The sequence below is a fragment of the Syngnathus leptorhynchus genome, chromosome 11, assembly GCF_054491065.1.
Source record: "Syngnathus leptorhynchus isolate UIUO chromosome 11, UIUO_Slep, whole genome shotgun sequence".
Lineage (NCBI taxonomy): Eukaryota > Metazoa > Chordata > Actinopteri > Syngnathiformes > Syngnathidae > Syngnathus > Syngnathus leptorhynchus.
In genome coordinates this window covers 6870848-6893207 of record NC_141205.1, presented here as the reverse complement: position 1 = coordinate 6893207, position 22360 = coordinate 6870848, and the positions used below count along the sequence as shown (strand labels likewise).

The window sequence follows — 22360 nt, the reverse complement described above, 5'->3', positions numbered from 1 at the left end:
GGGCAAAAATATTTAATTTTACTACAGAGTAATATTAAACTTGTATCTCAAGCCATAATCATTATGCATTATATAGAAGAAAGAATTTACTGTTTATAGTTAAAGTTAGCGTGCTACGACACAAAACGACCAGATGTTTTTTTCTGAGTCTGTCTGCATTTCTGAGCCCACAGCAAATATTTCTCTTTTGTTAGAGGTGGGCAAAATACTTTTTGATGCGTAAATTTGAAGGATCCTTCAGCAAGATGTTCTTTGGACTCCAGAGACACCAAAATCTACTCATCTGTGACTTTTCCACAGCTCTTGCATAATTCATTTACCTGACACAATCTTTCCTGAAGATAGTACCCATTTTCTTTCTGAGTCATACACAAATTATTAAACAGCATGGCATATTTCTTGAAATGGCCAATGTTTTCATTTTGCATGAATTTGGACTATTTTTCACTTTTCATCAGCAAATTGATGCTTCCTTCCTGTTATGCATAAAACTGACTCGCTTAATGTTGTGGAATAACCTCCATCCGACAAAACTAATTAGCAAACCCTGTCTGGGGACACAATATGTTGATTTAAGCAAGGATGATCATTAATGCTCAGTGAAACCACATTACTGTTGGAGCAGAGGATGTTATAAAACACCACAACTAGCTCTCTTAATGCATGACTAAAATAGGAAAATAAGAAATCCAATTAAATGTGAGTAAAACTTTGAAAAACAAAAAAAATTTGAAAACTCATCAAATTAATCAGACCATTTTTTGCAATAATAAACATCTTTACTGCATTATACTGAAAGCACATTTGAATATCGTGGTGACATGACAAGCACATAAGGGCGTCTTCAACAGCTACAAAGAAAAACGATCTCACATCTACTGTAAGTCTTTTACATACAATTATAGTCTCCTTAAAAATGGTAATTTGCTGGTAACGTAGCATGAGGCAGAGGTACTGTTGCTATGGTAACCTGCTGAACTCAACCAAGTGACGCAGGACAGGGGTTTAGTGACTCAAAGTGTTTTTAAGTTAAGATTTTTGATGTTTTCTCAGGACAGAAATGAAGGACAACTCATCTTCCAATGCAAGCATGTGATGGTTGGGGGGAACCAGTGAGGCCAAACACACACCTCGAGCAGAGAGTTATCATCATCTTATCATGGGCATAGTGCTACTATGGTGACACAGGGACTGCGACTCCATGATTTTAAGGACACCATTTTTTTCTACCTTTACTTATCCCAAATTACCCCCCGTGGAGTCGACACAAAGAACTGGACAAGCTTTGAAATACTCAGGATGGCCACAACATTAGGTACACCTGCAAACTCTAATATGAGATCGATACAAAAATCGTATTTCTTTGTTAAACATGCAGCAAATATTTTGTTGATTTTCCCAAGTGAACGTTTTTTGCCTTGGAATTTTGAATTTACACAAATTTTCTTTAGCAGGCATGACAAATTTGGAAAAACAAGTGGGGCATAAACATAAGTCAGTTCAGATACTGGTATACAGTCTTAGGGTGTACCTAATAATTTGTCCTATTGGGCTTGTTTTGATTTCCTCCTATCACTTCTCGCCACCCCATATTTTAGATGAGTTAAATTTTAAGACAACCATTCACTCTAATGCTTCTAATATTATGTCGGCTCAAGGACACTGACAAGAATAAGTCCACATGCGCGCGTGCACACACACACACACACACACACACACACACACGCACACGCACACGCACACACACACACGCGCACGCACACACCATGGGGCTTGTGTTTTTGTGTGCATGTCTGTGCCCTGAGGCTTACTGACTATAAATGAAAGCCATTACTTCCCACAGATCACAGTAAACGTCATGGTAACGGCTTTCAGAGGCAAGCCGCACGGAACATTAACCACCTTGATATTAGACGCGATTAATCAGCTGCTCCCGCGAAAAGCAAATGCCCTCCATCTTTTCCGCACCAATTTTTCACCAGTCAGACACCGAGGTGATGATTGCGTTAGATGCTTTTACCAGCAGGCCTTGAATGATGGTGTGCCGGTTCTTCCCTTCATAGTCCACCACCTCGATGTAGTCCAGATAGGCGTCGGCCCAGTACACCAGCCTGCTGACCAGATCCAGTGTGATGCCATGCGGGAAGACAATTTTACTGTCTACGAGCTTGGTACGGTTCTGGCCGTCCATGTCGCATCGTTCCACCTTGGGAATCTGACCGTAGTCGGTGAAGAACACCTTTCTGAGGAGAGAAATGGACAAACCCAATTGAGGTTGAAGACTTTGACTGGCATCACTGTATGAAAGGCCACCACACTGACCCCATGGTGGGGTCCAGGGCAATGCCTTTGGGGTTGTAGAGCTCCTGGTCCAGAAGGGTGACACACGTCTGTCCATCTTTGTCGCACACAAAGATCCTGTCATCCACATCATCCACAAAGTAAAAATTTCCCGTTAGCCAGTCGATGGCCATCTGCTCCACATCTGCACAGAGAAGAGGGTCGGGGAGGAGGTGCGAGGAAAAGCCACATTTATTTTTAGTCCTTACATTCCTGTGGACTTGTAAAGAAGCTGAACTTGTGATGTTGTTGTAAATACTTTTAGCAAGCAAGGTCATGATCATAGGTTGACGTGAACTCAATGAGCCATCAAATTGCTCTTAACACAAGCGGTCCATGTTTTTGAGTTTGGACAGGGAGGGGAGGGGGGGAGTTGCTCGACTGACAAATGAGTTGTCAAGTGAACGGCATCAAGCTGCCAAGCATCAGGCATGTGTCAGTTCCAGGCTAATCAAATTCAAATTTAAACGTCGAGAAGAATTTCATTTCCGCGCAAAAATGTTTTTGCATCATCCGTTCATCAACGATACTTGTTGCTTTTGGCATATAAGTGAAAATAATCCAAGCGCGGGGAAAAAAGCGGAACGACAAATATATTTGGTTTTCAAGATGTAAAAAAAAAAAAAAGAATCCTCAAACAAATCATTTTTATCAAGGCAAAATTACTTACACCGTGAAAATCAGCCCTTGAGCCTTCTCATAATGAAGACCATTAAAGACAAATAGACTAGTGGGGAATACCAGATTGTCAATGAAGACTAAATCCGATGTTTGGGATAAATTTTGATGATAACATTGTGAACGGCTTTGCTGCTTGCAAAAAGTGCCAAAGGGATTTTTCTTTTGACACTTTCGAGATAATTGATGATTCCAGAAGAAACGCGATGACAGTTGATTTTGAATGTTTCTGATTCATTTGAATGCAAAATGTTTGGATTAGGATGTTATGTTGTGAGCATGTATTTTTTTTTAATTTGTGTTTTTTTTTTATTGATTGTGATTTACATGAATCAGGGCCGACCCGTCAGTTTTGTTCGGGAGAAAAAAAATTGACCCTCTGCCATCCCATCGTTCCTCCACATTGTCAATAGTTCCCTGTTTTGCATGTGGCTGATGCAATATTCCGGCTGAACAATGGCTCCATGCTTTCCCGAAGGCTGTAATGTGCCAACGCTGTGCAAAGACGAAGATGACCAAGCATTAGCATGGATGCAAACTCGGGCTGAATGACAGAAATATTTGTCTCATAAGCATTCATATAACAGCAATGCAAACAAATCTGTGTTTTTTTCCACTTCAACTTTTCACGTCTCATGAAACAATGATGTATAAACATTTGGACTGCAGCTCTTTAGACATCCTATTAATAAACTGACTGCTTACAGAGCATTTGATAGACCTCAAAAGGAAAAACAAAATGTTCAATTGAGTAGCTTGAAGTTCTAACACGCCTGCCTGCTTACATTTGAACAGCGTGGTGGACCAAGCATGTGAGCAACAGATAGAGTGGAATGGAGAGGAGGGCTTCACAAAACCACAAGACGTTTATTTTTACAGCTGCCGTGAGCTCTGCTCGCCCCAGAAGTGTCTTCACACAACACAAACATGCCAGATATGGGGCTGCAGTCGTGCGGCAGGGGGTCTCGGGTCATCAAGTACGAACGAGGTTGTTTTCCCTGGTCAGCTGCGTCACCAAAGTCTCCATTTCTCAACCAAGACTGGAAAAACTTTGATAGGGAGGAAATGACCAAGCAGATTCTTCTGGGTGGAAAAATAACTTTTACCAAAAACGATAAATCAGTCGCTTGTTGGAGTTGTCAGTATTGCAAATGTTTTGGTTTGTTGGAGAAAAGGTGTGAGCGAAAACGACAGAGGAGCAAAGCAGCAAGGAACAAAATGTGAAGGAAAATAGAAGAGAAGCTGGGAGGGGAAAACGGAGATCTGATTTCCACCAGGGAAACTTGGCCATTGTGCCGCATTTCTGAGGTTTTATGGGAGTCAACAGCCATAATCCCAGAGGTGCTCTTAATTTTTAACACACAGTGTTCTGTTTAAATACTTCCAGCTGCCTCGCGACACACTGATTCACTGATTAAACCGTGCATAAACAAAAGGTAGGAGAGAAGCAGATTGCGCAATTCTCTAAAAGGAGCTTGACACGCTCCTGCCATTGACCTTCTCTCTTCTCCTGCATTCATCATGTTTCCCTATCCTTCTCTGGATTCATTATGAAATCTCACACAATAAAGACTCAGAGCAGCCTAATGAAAATAATTCAATCAAATGCTTCATCTTATGCCAGGATCTGGAAGTAATATGTACTTGGAAGGAAAACAAGATGCACTGGTCAACGTGTCAACATCAGAAACACACAAGGAAGGGAGAGTGGAGGGGAAAAAAAGTGTTTACGTATGTAGAGTGTTTCAACGCCATTGAAGGTTAAGTTGTGCGTGTGTGTGAATGGAGAAACAATTTGTAATATGCTGGCTTGACTTTTTGCAGCACATGACCCCGTAAGGAGATTTCAAGGCGCTGTTTGTGCTGATCAGAACATGGTGCAGGCTGCGCAAGGAGGGAAGCAGGTCTATCCTGAAGGCTTAGCGACAGCTCTGGGATCAGCGCTCTTGTGTCTGCTTAACCCATATCGGTTTCGTTCCAAGGATTCTCAACAGGGGAGCTCGTCGGTCCCACAAATTACGCTTCGGCCATTACTTACTTGGGAAATACTATCTTGTCATTTTTCTGCTTTTTTGACTTCATATTACTTAAATTTGCATATATAAATATAAGGAGAAGGAGCCAGATGGACGGTATGGACTGTCAGGGAAACATTATACCCGTGCATAGCATGTAACTATACATAAATTTGCATACATATATGAGATTTCATCATCAAGCCAGACTTAATATTCTACATTGTTGTCTTTGCATTTTGGCTGTTACATAAAGAATGTTCGTCTTGTTTCATAAGTGTTTTTCTGGCGTACAATGAAATGGGAGTGATTACAAACTGCAGGTTTCATTGGACTTTGAAGGAGACACTGAAACTTTCGTGCAGAGAAAAAGACAGCGAGAGAGAAAGAGAGAGAGTGGTGAAGTCACATCTGGACAAGCCATCTGTGGCGTACCGAGGTCATGAGTCACTCCAACCAAACGTGCATCATTTCCTGTATGTTCCCGCCTGCCTTTGGTTTGTGCTGCCTCCTTCACACGACGACTGTAAACAAAAACCTTGCACTCTGTTGCCCGTTCAGGAGGTCAAGTGGTGCTGACACTAAATGTGCTGCCGGGTCTATGACCCTCAGATGCTCTCAGACGTGACTTCTTTGAATTGTATTAAACAACTTCTGTTTCTTTCTCTTCGTGTTGAGCATCATATGAGGCTGATGTGTCATGTCGTAGCTATTCATAAATACGCTTTCAATTACAAACACACTCATGCTGACTCTTTGGATATAAATCATCATTATTTTGGCTATACTTATAAAATATTATAATTATTAAAAACTATTAAAATTACTATAAGCTTAGAAGTTGCCAAGTGACAGTGATAATCATCATAAATATTATAAAAGTAAAATGAGTTTAATTGCACTAAGAACAGAAATTAATCAGTAACTACTAACATTTGATTTCAATGTGTTAATATATAATTTTTTTTATCAGACATGCTATGTGCCCTTGGCTTGTTTATGTCTGATATTAAAATCCGAGCAGTGGCAGCAGTGGCACGTGGCGGGGAGACTATGACCAATTAAATCTGACTTAAACTTCTGGTCTAATTAATCACACAGGCCGATTTCCGATTCCTGTTGGGCTGTTTCCAGATATGACCGTGGTAGAAAACAAATCTTACAGAGCGGCCGATGCAGTTTTATGTTAAAATCTTGCTCTGTATGTATTATTCATGCTCAAGCCGCCTTTATGCCTGACCTGCATGAAAAACCATAATCATAGAATTATACGATCCTTTTCTAAAAAACAAATGTATTACAGAATTAGCTAAAAGAATGAAAGATTTTGACTCATTGCATTGAATGTAGTACAAAAGAAATAGTGTGGCTGTTTTTTCACAGAGGATGTAATTAGATAAATCATTTAAGATTTATAAGATAAATCATTACAGTTATAACTATGAGTAACAAACATCTCTAGTTACTGCTACATGTTTTTATAATGTAGAATATAGCGTGCTATTTTCCTTATTGAAAAAACTTTTTTGGGGGGGAAGCTGGAAAGGGTTGATAGCTTTCCATTCATTTATATGCAAATGATGATTTAAGATGCAAACTGCATTTTAAGAGCTGCAAGTTATGAGTCTTTGCCTAGATCTCACTAATTTAAATAAATTACCTGCACTCCTGTCAAAGCATGTTAATTGTGATTTAAGAGTTTTTGGCTGTACTCACGATGCAAGTTGAGAGAGATGTTGATGACTCTCTCCTCAGTGAAGCTCTTAAGATTGGGAATCTTGGCACATTTAAGATGCGTGGACGAGGGGGATTCTCCTACATGGATCCAGCAGACCATTTCCTGAGCGTACAGAAAGTCCATGGCTGTGGTTTGCTTAGTACTGGTGGACAGCAGACTGTGGACTGTGGTGCCGCTCAATGAGGTGGCTTGGATGTTCTGGGAGTTGGCGATCAACAGTACAGGTAGACGGTCCACAGGGACTGGGCAGAACAAATACAAATACGAGGAAGGGGGGCATGAAAAGAATATTCATAGCATCTGGGCCAAAGTGCTGCTGTCAGCAACGTTTTTACCATTCTTGGCCTTGCAGGAGCGGTTGTCCGGCTGTGGCAGGTAGCCCTCCACGCAGGAGCAAGAATAAGAGCCTTCAGTGTTGGTGCAGGACTGACTGCACGTCCCATACACAGTGCACTCATCAAAATCTGCAACACACACGTATTGGAATCCATGAATAAGCATTTGGAATATTTCGTAAACTTTTTGTTTTAAATTCTGCAACTGCATCTAATGAGGTGTCCTGCGAGTATATGTAACAAACATCTCTGAATCTCAAAAATTCCCGTATAAAGAATTTAGCATATTTCATTATTTTTGAAAAACAAGAAACATCTTTCTCAGCAGGCACATTGGTATTTATATATTTATATTTATGATTTAAAAAAAAAAAGGACCAGCAATATTTGATATGGATTACTTGAAATGATTTTCTTGTTTTCATTCCGCTTAACGTAAAATTATGTGGAACAAAGTGTACGTCCACTTTTTTTCAAGTAAATTTGCATAAACTCTACATATCACTCACCTTCGCATGTTTTTCTATCTGAGCTGATCTCAAAACCACTTTTACAGTAACAAGCTGGCCCTGCTGGAGTCACTGCACAATTATCCTGACAGCCCATGAGTGAGCAGTTGGATATAAACTCTGTGGAGAGAGAAAAAAAAAGAAAAGGGACACATGATATGACAAAGTGTCAATTGTGGAACAAGTGCAAAGACATACCATAGCAGGACATATCATTTGTGTGAAGATGAAAGTCATTTGTGGCGGTGATGGCGAGACGATCGGGGCTTCAATTTGTACAAGAATGTGTTCAATGTACTAAAAGTCAGATTTAATTCATTCTGCTGGGACTTGGAACATTTGAAGCTGCCAGTATACACATTCTGGGCAATATTTACAAGTCAGCATGTGTGCTTAAGTACATAGTGCATGTGTGCATGTGTGTGTGCGTGCGTGCATGCGTGTGTGTGTGTTTGGACTTAACTACAGCATGTGGCCAGGGTTCTTCTCGTGACAGTGCAGTGATTGCAAATAATAGGTTTAAGAATAAAAGCCCCAGAGTCAGCTCAGTAAGTCACTACGACTTGAAATGCAATCTTTGAATAAAAACAAGTCAAGCAGATTGAATTGGACCAACAAGTTGCACTTTTTCAATTGAGCTTCAGTTAAGTGGCTCATTATTTGACTAGAAAGCACAGAAAAGAGAGAGAAAAAAAAGAAATGCACAAAAAGAGGATGAGTCAGCCAAGGGAGAAATCAAGTCTAACAAAATGTTCATTTTATCCGCCTCTTTCCAACAACAAAATGTTTGCTATTTTCATATCAAAATTTTTGTCCTGTCTTCACTGCTACTACAGTTTTATAGGATTTGAAACCCCCAGTAAAAAAATAATTATATATATTTTTTATTGCTGCAAGACCTGAACGTCCCCTCTGGGAATCACAAAGGATAGTCCTATTGTCTTTTATTTGTGATTTTACTTTTGTGTTATTGTTTGTTAAATGCCTTTCTATTATGCAAACATTTTAGTAGGGAACAGACTGTTTGACCATTATTAAGGTTCCAGCATTCAGTTACGCAAACAATTTAAGAGGAATCTTTCACAACCAACCATTTTTTGGTCCAAACTTAACAGCAACACAAAGGAAACAAACAATGGAAAACAAACGTAATGAGGAAGCCTTGCACAGATTTAAAATTGATGCATGTCTGCTGACCATCTCAAGATAGAATCGTGACTATAAATCATCGTGACTCATCGCCTTTATTCATGCACACATACAAACAGACATATATAAGTGCACACTCACACGCACTTCGGTCTGAATCACTTTGCCCAGAAAAAAAATCCCATCAAACTGTTGCAGCAATAGTGGGCGGAGCCTGGATAGAAATCACCTCTTCAAGGAACCATTTTACAAAAACAAATCTGTTCCCACATAATTACATAAGAACATAACACATTTGTGTGTGTGTGTGTGTGTTTGGGGGGGGGGGGGGTTAAGCAGCCTACCGGGAAATTTTTGATGATGTGTCTGATGAGTAACTTGACTAAAATGCATCATGGCCAATTTTCGATGCATTGCGCTGAATCGGAAGAATGTACGACAGTAAGTTGCACATGAGATTTTGTGCGAACTTCGGAGGCTCACAGCTGCAGTTGAAATTACAGATATGGGTGGAATTTTCCAAAACAAGCCAGAGCGCTCGACAACTCCAATGTGTTTGGTGAAGCGACACAGGCAGCAATGTAAACAAGCCCATCAGATGCATACCACAAATAGTTGCTGTGAAAAAAAAAATCATGTTCCCACTCGGAATCATGACAGCTAACATTGATGTGATGATTAGATGTTTTTGTATCCTCACAACACTCTGCTTTTGTATTGAATAGAAGATAACGTGTCAATGATTTTTTAGTCACGTTCAAAGCAAAATTTCTCCATAATTAAATTCAAATGTAGCGCTGATGAGAAACTGTTGCCCCCTTTAGCATTTAAGTTGCCCGTTCCTGATCGACTTACATTTGCAGCATCGGTCGACACTAAATGGTTGCTCGTCTCAGATAATATCAGATTAATGGGAGAAGAATCTCCTCCTGGCTGCAGCTTTGATTGACAGCCGCTCAATTGTCCGCCCATTAAAGCCAAGCAGAGAATGAAAACAACACACGTACACAGACAATCTCAGTTTGCTAGAAGATGTTGACAAGGTCGATACTTTATAAGCGTAAACATAGCAGAGAAAGATGAAGTGTCGCCACGTGGTGAGGATGAGCGTGACAAGTGAAAAGGGCGATACCTCGGCAGTGTGGTCCCTCGTCCCAGCCGTCGGTGCAGTCCGGAGCTCCGTTGCACAGTTTGCTCATGTGGATGCAAAGCTCGGTCCCGCCGCATTGGTACTCATTCGGTGGGCACTTTAACACGGCACTGTGTGGGCCTGATAGAGACAAACACAAATGTGGTCAAGCCAAAATGTCATCAATTCAAATTCAGGATATTTTTGTGTGAACTAGGGGTTTGAAATGTGAAGTTTAGTTTTCTCCAAATTGGTCAAGCTCAGCAGCACTCCACTATAAGTGGTTCCAGTGAGACGATAATTCTGTCCCGTGTATGATGAGTTTCACGCAGCCTTAATGAAAAAGTGATGAACCTCTGCAACATTCAAGGCAGTCAGGCTCAATTCAGATTTTATGAGACAATAATGTAACCTAACTAATCATGAGATGACAGGTTTTATTGGAACTTTGTAAATGTGTGTTAAGATGTTATATTGTCCTTTACAATGTTATCAATCATGTTTTTTTTGTCTCTTAATAATTTTTTTGTGGGTCAAAATAACACAAGCTGGTTTAAGTAGTAAACCCATCAACGGTGCTACCAAATGAGCCGTCCAGCCACTACAAACATTTTTGAAGAATTTTAGATTAAATTTCTTTGATTTTTTTAGTAAACATATTCTGTCCCCCAAACTCAAAAATAATAGCCCATCATCCCACCCAAAATCCAATCATCCACCGACACTACATGGTCAAAAAATTAACCCAACCTGCTAGTAACCTCAACCTAAAAGTAACGCAATCTGCTCAAAATCCAAAACTACCCAATGAGTAGGTTAAAAAACAAGCACGTATTTTTTAGTGTTTTCTTCCTTTAAGGATCTACAACTTCACGGGGCAACCACAAGGCCGACATATGCAATGCAAGTGGAGCCATAGACGAAAAGCAGCACAGCTAGAAACACATGATTTCCCCTTCAGTGCTTTGACATCATGCACACATCCACGCAGAGACCAAACACCCACAAAAAGCATGCCAGTGCAGTGGCCGGCAGGCATGCATGCATGGCGGTGTTTGCCGAGAGATATCTTTGGGATCACTAAGGGAGAAAATATATCTCGAGTAAACACCAGTCTGGGCAGACATTGTCAAATTCCATAAAGTTTTTTTTACAGCTTGAATTTAAGAAACAAGTGACTCGACTTGCACAATTGAAACGCAGGAGCTTTTTCGACTTGACTTCTTTTTGCTGCCTTGTGACTCCAACCATTATTTCATCCACAAAAGGACAAATGACTCAGCAAGAAATCTGTCCTGTCGCCCACCATTTTGTGAAGCCTCTCCCAACGGCTGTGACGTATTTTCCAAGTCGAAGAAGGGCGGTGCGACATGATTAATGGGCGAAACAAAAGCACAAATTATTTACTTTCTTTTGATTCATCATAGCAACTAATCCATGAACCATGTTTACTAAATCATTGCTGTCAAAGTCTGAGCAAAAAAAAAAATTACGACTACAACACTGAACTGAATTGGTTTATAATGACAGCAAACTGAAAAGGAAACAAGTTTGAAAGTGACTTTAAAAGGCGCTACATGCTCAGAGTAAACAAAAGATAAAATACTAAAAGGGGGCGGGTATGTGAACACAATCGTATCAGGGTGATGTGTGACGTTCTCCCCCGTGCTGGTTCTCCTATCGCTAAGCTGCCGACTTAACACTGGACAACAAAGGTTCCCATTCTGGATTTACACGTTTTATAAAGAACAGGGAGCCATAATAACAAGCGGGCTGCGGCCTTGCCATCAAACAGCTGACCCAAATCTACTCCTGTTTGGGCAAGAGATTAAATATGAGGAAAAATCAAATGCAAGGTGTTAATTAGTAAAGAAGAATTGCCCCAAATGAAATGACATGCGAAAAAACAATCAAACTATTTTGACGAGGCCTGAAGTAACCTCATCGAGACTCATTTTTCAGAGGACACATGGAATCGATTTGTCATGCCTCATGTGTCGCGTCGAATAAATGTGTGGTCAATTACCAAAAAAAGAAAACAATTGAAGTGAGGGAAAAAGGGAAGAGAAAGAATAGGGGAGCCTCGCAGCAGTTAATTGAACACCTCATTCATAGGAATCGCTCCAAAGTCCCACAAGGCCCCATTCTTTGGTGAGCTGGCAGCAGATAGTAGCACTGCAATGGAAATGGCTACTCATTTTAAGAAAACGCCGCCTTTTATTCAAAATTCCCCTGTGGTGATGAAGCAACGCTATCTGGCAGGAATACTCTTGTATTGAGGTGACTAATATTTTCCGATGGAGATCCGGGAATTGTCGGAAAAAAACTTTGAAAAACATGTCACCCAAATGTTAATGGTAAAGTTGAATCTGTGATAATAGTGTGATTTTTTTTTTTTCTTAAAGATGAGGTCTATTTCTACTGTACCCGTGCTTGCCCCTTATGTCCCTAGGAGGCCATAGATGTTTTATCTTGAGGTGTCAAAATTAATCGATGAATTGACAACAAATTGATTATCAAACAAATCATCTTTACTTTTAATATTTGCGTAATTGTTTGGAGAATATTTTTTTCAAAACTGTTTTAGAACATAGTGACCATCAAACTCTTGTGTGTTATTGCTTCACAATTGTTTAATTGTTTTTTAACATGTTATTTTTTTAACAATTTAGATCATTCAATTAATCGATGGAGTACTCGATTGTAAAAGTATTTGATAATATTCAATCATAATAGCCATAGTTTTATCAAACAAATTGTTTAACAGTGTCTCAATCTACTATTCTAGCCAAAGAAACCTGTCTTCAATCAAAACAGGACATGCAGGACTGCAGACACGGTGCACGCGTCGAGTTATTAAGTCGCAGCAAACAGAGGTGGATCACATGCTCCATCGGGCCACGCGAAATAAAACCATTGTTTGATCACCTAAGTCGGCTGTGGCCTCATACAAATCACACTGAGCTGACGTGTCGTAAGCGGTGTCATGTGCAAACCTTGATCTGAACTGTGGCACGGCCACATGAGGAGAGACCAGAGGGGGTTATGGCCACGAGACGCAGCGGGGACAGGCGGGCGATTGATTACTATTGGCACGCTCGTTCACCTCATGTCGAGGTGAGGGGTCATTTTCAGAATTTAAATTCATATTTATAGTCAGAAATCCCTCAATAATTACAATCTCTTTATTTTCATTCATGCCTAACAGACTGACGGCTCTAATTGATCCTGAGGTATTCCTCATTTTAAACTCTGAACTCGTCTGGCAAGTGACTGACTAGTCAATTCACTTCTCCTCATTCTGATTTCATCTTCATTTGTCAAAATATTACCACCGTGTCAATTGATAAGGAGATGACTTCTTCCAACTACAAGATGACTTTATTAGTCACGGATTATGTTATTCAGACGCCACTCTTCCAACACCACCCACACATTAGGCCTGGCAGTGATGTAATCATACTCGCCGTGGCAAAAAGTCACTGGATTCTCTAACAACAATCCATATCAAACGAAGATTTCCCAAATATATGCTCTAACAACATGTTTAGATTATCCAATATTATCCATCCAACCAGATGACGATGAATAATTAAACAAGCTGATCCGTAAATATACCTCATAAATAGTGTTGCACCAGTTTAACGCCCTTAATGACACATTAAAATATTTTTTCTAACCACCGAGGAGTAGGCTGACCATCTGGCACGGTCTGTGACGCCCATGGCCTGAATGATGCATTCTTGGATGAAGCAAGTGAATTTCGACCTGGCACCCTCAGGGAAGTGTTTGACCTGTCTTCAACATCTGCCGAGCCAATAAAAAAAAAAATGAAGCTTCTATACAACTGGAGCAAAGTAATCACAACACAGCAAGGCTGTGAAAGGACATGATACAACTGGAAGAGCGAGTACTTGTCGCGCATACAAAATGTGTCAGGAAAGTTCCAGATGAGGTGTTACAAAATATAACCTGAGCTACAAAATCTCTGGCCATTCAACCAGTGTGTTTACAAAGAGATCTTCAGGAGATTTCTTCATTCAGAGTTAAGAGTCCGTGAGTCCAGAACTCAAAGTTCCATGGAAAAACAGAGCATCACATTGTTTGGAATACAGTGTAACACCGATTGAAGCTTTCATTTTTTGTAACCTCTGCACAGGCCAGACATTTTTATTCACAGTGCTGCTCTTCAGAAATATCAACAGTGCATTTGCAATCCTTCGCGGGGGGGCTCCTGGGAGAGCTGGCAAGGTGACAGGCTAAGCAGGAAGCCTGAATCCAGCCCTCCATAGCATAACAAACTTGACCAAATCTAGCTGCCCAACTGCTCCTTGGGGGGGACAAACCACTGAGCAAACACTTCTATCATGCAAAGGTAAACAAGATTTTGTCAAGACTTTTGTGACAACACCCGATTTCCCAAGCAAACAAACATGCTGTACAATATTAGCATAGGTTATGGAAGAATAAAACATTTTTAGTGTCTTAGCTTTGTTATTGTGATGTACTGTTCTAATTTAGCACAACAAAACTTTCTTTTATGAGGACACATTTATTTATCTCATGAATAATTGGTGAAATTTACTTTTAGAGCCAAATGATTTGCACATATCCGATTAGCAAAGCAAAAGGGGGCAAAACAAATATAATATTCATTTGTGTTCATTTAAAAAATCTACAGTAATCAAAACCAGGACACTGAAAAAAAATGCCGTTGGAATTTACACCATTTTATCTGATCAAAGTTGGGAAAGGGTGGCCACTAGAGGCCATCTGCTACTATAACATCCGGGCTCTCCACGCTGAATTATTCCCAACAGATGTGGAATGATAATGTCTTTTTGACCGTGTGATCTTCAGTAGAACCAGGTGGCTGACATCCCATAAAAAGCCACACTCATGAAAGGTAAGGAGGAGGGGCAAGAGAAGACCAACAGCTGACGTCATTCTAAAAGATCGCACCACCAGTCCAAACCAGATGTTCTATGTTAATGCCTTCACTACATTATTTCTTTCCTGTTGTCTCTTGAGTCCCCTTGGAGTGCCTCTGGCCTTCTCCGACACTGTCTGTGGGAAGCCCTGCTGGGATTACATAATGACACCCCTCTCCCCCTCTTCAATTTAAACCCCCGGCGCACTTTTCTTGGCTGAACACAGTATGGGCCCTCTTGTCTTTCTTCATGAGGGCAGCTTCTGCCAGACTTGTCTAAAATTGGCCTAGACTGGTGGCTGGCAGACCAGCACACCCTTAAATATATAGTTTGTTGTTTATGCTGACGTTTAGTAGCTGCTGTTTGAACGATTGATACAAACAAGGGAATGAAACATCCTGAACTTTAGGAATGTAATTTGAAATAAATGTAAGTTAAGTTAATAAGTTACCCCTACTTGTCTGTTAATAATTATTATACTAGCAGTGGGTATCTGACTACGAATATTGTTTTTAACTTTTTTAGATGAACCAACCAATAACAAATGAAAATCTCAACAGGTTTTAAAGAAATACACGACTTAACAAAACTATGCATGTTTGCGAGTGTGTATTTCCGCACACCTGTAATTGTTTCCTTCCTTGGATCCTCAACATGTTCTTTCATGTCAAGGTTTTTGTCTGTGATGAGCTTTCTATGCCGGGTGCTTTAAGGCGACAGTGTCAAGATCAAACAGTTCATTTCCTTGCTCATATGTGAGCATCGTAATCATCGTCTGGGGTCAACTGTCAAGTGCATGACAGTGTAAATGCAGAACAAATAAAAAAGAAAACTCATTATTTCGTTCTGAAGTGACACGAGGGGTCATGACTATTGCACGAGACTCTTTTTTTGTTTCTTTCTAGTGATTCCAATGTATATAATTCCAACAATAGAAGGGGGTTTCTACAAGGGCTGTCAATCTCCTAAAAGGCTAATTGCTGTTTAGGGGGACCAGACTGTAAAAGTGTTCTTATTACAGGCCACCGGCAGCCGGCATTACACTTCTTATGTTTCCAAGGCCACCTTGCTTTCGACGTGGGAACACTGCAGAAAAGAAAATTAATTCTACAGCCCGAGGAGCTCAAAAACACGCCTCGCATCCGACCGACATTTGGACTGTCTCATGTTGTAGCTTGGCTGATTGTTGATTGTGAATGTAGATCTTTAGAAAAGGGCATATGCGCAAACAACCGTTGAGTTTTTGTTGTCCTCTGTCAGTATGCCTCTATTCCAGTGTGCCCTAGCACCCCGGGGTACAAAGGACAGCATTGTGAGAGAAATACAGCAGCTGCAGTGGACAGTGGCCGACTTCACGGGCAATAGCCGCCCCGCCGACAAGGGCCGCTGTGAAACCGCATCCACGTAAGGAATCAATAAACCTTCCTTTTGCATCGTTGAACCGAAAGCTTCGCCAAAGTGCCCCGTCGCAATAAACAGAAACTTGACTTTACACTGTGGTCGTGGAAAAGCTTGTGAGTCAGAGACAGACCTTGCACCAGAAGGACAAAAACATGATGAGGGGAAGGCGTCGATGGTAGTCTGCAATTCCAAAGAGAACCACAATTACAGTCCATTCTAACTCATATAACCTTCACTGACATTCTTATTTAGAAAAATTATCCAATGATGTGAAACTCAATGCCGTTTTTCTTTTGGATGTACCTACTCAAATCTGTGAGGTGTTTGATGGCTTAAAATGACCACAATAGATGAGATGCTAACTTCCGTTAGCCCTTCGTTTGCATTCTACAGTATGATAGATTTAAGGCAGCAGACTTGTTAGGCTCATGGGTAATAAGTGATGCAGTTTTAACACGCTGCCTCTTATTTGCACAACTGTTAGCGTTTTAAGTTACTAGATTTAAAACTGGGGGTAAAGTTGTAGCTTACACACCAAATTCCACGCTAGTCTCCTTACTGTAGCTTAAATGGATTAAATCAAGGACAAGCTCCATTGTTGTGATTTAATAGTGAGTCTCCTTCAGATGTGTTCAATGTGATGCTCTTTCCGCAGTTCCCTGCCAAACAATTTCTAAGTGACAGTGGTATCAAACTCATTTTTATCGCAAGCTACTTTGTCGTTACAGCTTCCCTCAGAGGGCCGTTATGACAGTGATACCAAATAAAAGTTTAATTGCCTCGTATTGATACATATACACAACAAATAACTGGTTTACTAGTTTTGAAATCAGAACTAATGTTTTCTTCAATTATTGTTCAAATTACTGTAAAAAAGGGGTACAACAATTCTTACAAAATCTCAACATTATTATTTATTACACATGCAAATTAAAAATTATGGAATGGATTTTTGCAAGAATCATAGGAGTTGACATGATTTGATGTCATGGCCCATATAGAATGACATGGTGGGCCGGATCTAGCCCCTGGGCCTTAGGTTTGACACCGGTGATCTGTAATAGCTTTTTTATGTGTCTGTCGGATTTTTTTGGTACATTCATTCACTGATGTTGAATTGCATTCTCTATTCTATTCTCTGGTGTTTGATAGACTTGATGGGTTCCTCAAAGATTACTGTCCAAAATATCTTTTGACGACATTTTTCAGAGGTCCAAAGCAACCTCTGATTAATAAAAAAGATATTTCTCATTACTTTTTGCCCTCTTAGTGGAAAAAAAGGCCTTTCTCTGGCTCACCTTTTCCACTACCACAGTGTGAAGCCAAGTTTCTTGGGTGCGCTAATCCCGTCAGAGGTACTGGCAGAAGCGAGACTTAGAATGAGACAAGGGATGCAGTCACTGTTGTCTCTGTCCCAGATAGAGACATGGAAGCAGACTCGCCCACAGTTGAGAAGGAGGAGGAAGGAGCAGGTTGTGCAAAACAGCAGGTTTCTCCATTGCTGTGGCTGCGTCTTTAATGACTTCCAGACTGACTCGCTTACGTTTTTTTTCTTACAGCGTCTAGACTTCAACTCGAAACTTCACCCAGGCCAACCGTCCAAAAACATGTCAAACGTATATACACACACACTTTTTCCCCTACGTCCAAACGTCCTCTCCTCTTGGAAAACTAAAAGCTGACCAGAGAGAGACACTGCTGCTCTCATTCCCTCACCAGGGATCCACCCTGAGAGCATTTCATCTCTAACGTAGACTTTGAAAACAAGGCTGTCTTTTTTTAGTACATTCATTTTGTCTCATTAACCGCATCTACTGTGGCGCTGGAAGAAAAAAGGATATACCTTCCATCCCAGATGAAAAAAAAAAAACATCGTAAATCTCCATGATCATAAGCTTTACTGTAAAATGACCTCAATGGACAGCAAACAAAACACCCAATTGTTTTCGCTCGTCACGCCAAATAAATTAAATAGAGCTCTCAATCTAAGTCAATCACAAAGTGTTAAGGGGATGAAAAATTGAAGTCAACAGAAATCCATCTCTGCGTAAACTTTAAATGTTAATTTTCAAACTGTAATTACATTCGTTTGTAACGCAATATGCTGGAAATAAATGAAGGTAAATGCGCATCACACTGAATGATTAAAAAAAACAAAAATAGGCATCCTGAACCATCTCAATGTCTGTAAATTACATGATGCGCATATTTAGAGCTGAAGAAGCATTCACTTCCACCAAAGCTCCAATTATGTACTCTGAATGCTTAAATGTCAGCCAAGGTTTTCTGTAAATACAGAAAGATCCACAAAATCAGAGTCAACAACAACAACAATAAAAAAAATGTATGGCTTCCGTGTAGACTTTTTTTTTTTAGAAACACTTACAAACATCCGGCTCCTCGTCCGAGCCGTCCGGACAGTCTTTCTCGCGGTCGCAGCGCCATCCTTTTGAGATGCACGTCACGCCATCTTTACAGACAAATTGCTTCGGGCTGCAGGTCTTTGGAGCTGAAAAGCAACAGATCAGAATATGTTAAAACACTCGAGAAGAAAAAATCCTTTTTAAGTCAAAGATATTTATTCCTCGGGTATCATTAGTTTGAAGCGTCCATTTCATTCTTTACCATTGGAGAGTTGCTGGCTGATGGAAAAAGAAAAGTGGTTGCAATCAAAGCATCTTGGAAAATCTTTGCATAAACTTGAAGCTCCCATATAGTGTATTCAGGTCAATGGTTCCAACGGTACAATGCAATGATCAGATCAAATAACATCCCCTCCAGTTCCAATCAAACACAATGTAGACAAATCCTCGTGGACCCGCAGAGAGACTAGATCAAGGGTCACCGGAACCAGAAACATAAGCGGGTTTCGCATGAATCATAATCTGTAATTTAAACTATATACAAACTACAGATGTAACGATGAATTGACAACTAATTGATTATCAAATGCATGTACTAATCAGTTTTGTTATTATTATTTTTATAATTGTTACATCTTTCATGTGTAATCTAAACTCTCCACAAACTACAGAAGCAACGATTAATCGACAACTCATCGATTATCAAATTCATGTATGAATCATTTTTGTTATTTTCAATAATTAATTAATAATAATTATAATAATAATTAATAATATTTTTACTTTTAGGAACAGTGATCATACTACATCACTGCAGTGAGATACTGTGAGATATCTAGCGTAATTCTTGAATGATCAATCATGAAGTAATCATTAGGCACACACTGGCTACAATTAGTCATTTGGGGGTTTAGTGAGTTTCCTTTAATAACGCGTTGTCAGTGACTGATGAAGGCCATTGTGACAGTGAAAAGGCAGCTAGTCTTATGAAAGTTTCTTATGAAACACTCGTTTTCTCCTCACTGCCATCTTCATACCCATTACAGTGAAAAATCATTTTCTCTGTGATACAGTACTTTTTATAATCGCTCAAGGGGAACTTCAGTCGTCGTCAGGAAGCAACGTAGCATTTTTCCAACAGCAACCTGTCAGTCTACAAGCAAGAATTAAACCATGAGCCGGTCTTAAAAGCCCAAGACTTTACTGCCTCTCCTGACTGCGGTTCGAAAGCGGACCACAATCATTCTGGAACTCTGAATGACCTCCGTGGGTAATGACAATGTCAACCCCTTGATAAGAGTCTTTAGGTTTCAATGTGTTTCACACGACATGGGCAGAATATATTTTAAAAAAAAAAGAAATCACTAAGAAATACCGCTGTCACCTCGGAATTGTTTGGCACTACGATGGGAAAGTGTGCTATCATCGTTCACAGATGATGGAATAAAGGCAGCTAAGCAGTGTGACGGCATTTACATTTAAAGCTAGCCTCCACGGAGCTCAACCTAAAAACAAAGAATCTATCCTGACATATTGCCGCACTCCACTTAACGTGTGTGTGTGTGCGTGTTTGTGTGTGTATGCATGGTATGGTACAATTTCTCTCTGAGAAGTCACAAGGTTTTGATTTATTCATGAACGGTAGCCAGGATTACACTCAGGATGCATCACTATTTCCTTTCTCAAAGGTCTTTGTTTGTTTGCATGTTTGGAGAGATCAAGAACATCTGTAGCAGGCAGCGCCTGTCTTCCGTCCACAGCTTATTTCAATGCTGGAGCCTGGCAGGATACTCTGTTTCCAATAAAAGCTGTGGGTGGGGCACGAGGTGCTGGTGACAGAAACATATCACAGAGCTCAGGAAGTAGGTCAGGAGGTTAGAGAGGTGGAGGTGCAAGTTACTGTAGAGTGGAGAAGTCAGCCACCAAACATGTACGGTGTGACTTTTTATTGTTTATGTTGATGGCGTGTTGCTAAGTAACGCGCTACTCCAAAATGTGCACTCAACAAATGACTGCACATTATGGAGAACACAAGAAAAGGAAAGACTGGTTGTGAATTTGAATTTAAACATAATGAGCCAATATAGGAGTCTTTAACTTTGCATTTCTGTTTGAGGGAGCGACATCGCAAAGGCATCGTGTCACATTTATAGCGCCTTGTTAAGTAAAAAGACTGCCTATTTATTTATTTTATTTAATAGTGTGTTTATGTTCAGTGAAGTCTAAAAAAGACTTATAAAAATCTTAAAAAATAATGTTAAGTAAAATCCATAAAATACTGTTTGTTTGGTTTTTAAGCCAAAGTAATTATGCTAAGTCAAAAAGGTTTTTTTTTTGTTTTTTTTTAAACCAGAACAAACTTTACTGTTAATGTCACTGTTAAAAGGCCCGGGTGTCATTTTTATGTGAGGCCGGGTTGTCGGAAACAGCTGAATGTAACTATCATAACTCTTAAGTTAACTTTTAATCAAATCAAGCAATCTTTTATTTTACATTTTATTGTTCAAGCTGCAAAATACGCTTCTAACACAGAGACATCTGAACCTCAGACCGAAGACCATTTGGATCTCTCTCCCACATGCGATGTCATTTGCTTACACGTCACGTATTTCAGGTGTCTTTTTTTTTTTTTTTTTTTTTGCTATAATGTAGTTATCAGCACGGCTCCCAAGAAAGTGAAAATTACAATTCAATTGTGCTATCAAGAAGCTCTGGAAAGTGAGTGTGCCCTCCATGAAACACTCGATGGTTAGCCAAGGCTTCAGCAATCCCTGTGGAAGATCATCAAGTAGCTTATTATTTCAAGGATGTACCTTGTAGTATATGTCATAATTTCTTACTCGGGCAATGTGACTTCTCAGCTTTCCTTCACAATTTCCCGAGCTCAAGTGGGATACTGAGATGAGATGAAGGAATGTCGCACATGACTAGCCTGTGTGTTTACCAAGGTAGAAGCTACTTTTGGGTCATCTCCATTTGGGCAGCAGCATCACATATGCCGCCCCACACCCACCGCGCTGCCGACAAGATGAGTTAGGAAGCGTCTTCGCTAAAGACAAACACCACCCACTCTTTCAACCACAGCCCCATTTCCTCATGCCCACGACAAGGCTAAAAATAAGTTGGACGTCTGCCTTTGGAGATCAGCGAGGGCACTCCAAAGTTGCAGCTGAGACTGTCAACAGGGGTGAGCGTCCACTCTTCAAAGTCGACTGCGAAAATTATATTATAAAAGGAAAACCTGTCTTCAAGCCAGATGATCCCCATTCATACGGCCTTGAGAGCTAGCGTTAACGCTCCAGGGGGCCGGATTTGTTCCTGACCCTTTTCTTTGACCTCCATATTAAGAGGAGAAAGGAAACTGAATTTTCCCGCAGGGAGAAGTTAAGTCGGAGCAAACTTACTCTGATTCATCAGTCTATGGCATGAATACGAAAGATAAAGCTTTGCATTGGCCGCATCATGGAGGACAATCTACTGTATGCTGAGAATTCACAAAACTTTTGTTTACATAAAGATAATAAGTCCACTGCAACCTTTCTTGACGCCATGGCGACAGCATAAACAGTCGGAGCCGACCACCACTGTGGACTTAGTCCACGTTCCTTTCTGGACTAAGGATTTAATGACTCCGCCTCAAGTATTGAGAATAATAAAAATGTCAGGGCACACAAAAAGACCGGGTGGGCGTGTTGGCTGATGTAATTGCATAGCGTGCTTATTCAAAACATTTACACACACTTGCGATGTCTACTGGGGTTAAAAAGTCACA

The 22360-nt window shown here is 40.3% G+C and overlaps 1 protein-coding gene across 1 annotated transcript in view; it reads right to left on the bottom strand.

Moving 5' to 3' along the window:
- LOC147049155 (low-density lipoprotein receptor-related protein 1-like) overlaps positions 1-22360 on the bottom strand; it is a 63189-nt gene that overhangs the window by 33762 nt on the left and 7067 nt on the right. The window contains exons 2-8 of the mRNA XM_085924892.1: positions 18612-18734; positions 9897-10034; positions 7616-7735; positions 7107-7235; positions 6750-7013; positions 2323-2485; positions 2021-2243 (exon numbers count right to left, since the gene is read on the bottom strand). Coding sequence (XP_085781018.1) covers positions 2021-2243; positions 2323-2485; positions 6750-7013; positions 7107-7235; positions 7616-7735; positions 9897-10034; positions 18612-18734 — 1160 coding nt within the window. The remainder of the gene's footprint in view (positions 1-2020; positions 2244-2322; positions 2486-6749; positions 7014-7106; positions 7236-7615; positions 7736-9896; positions 10035-18611; positions 18735-22360) is intronic.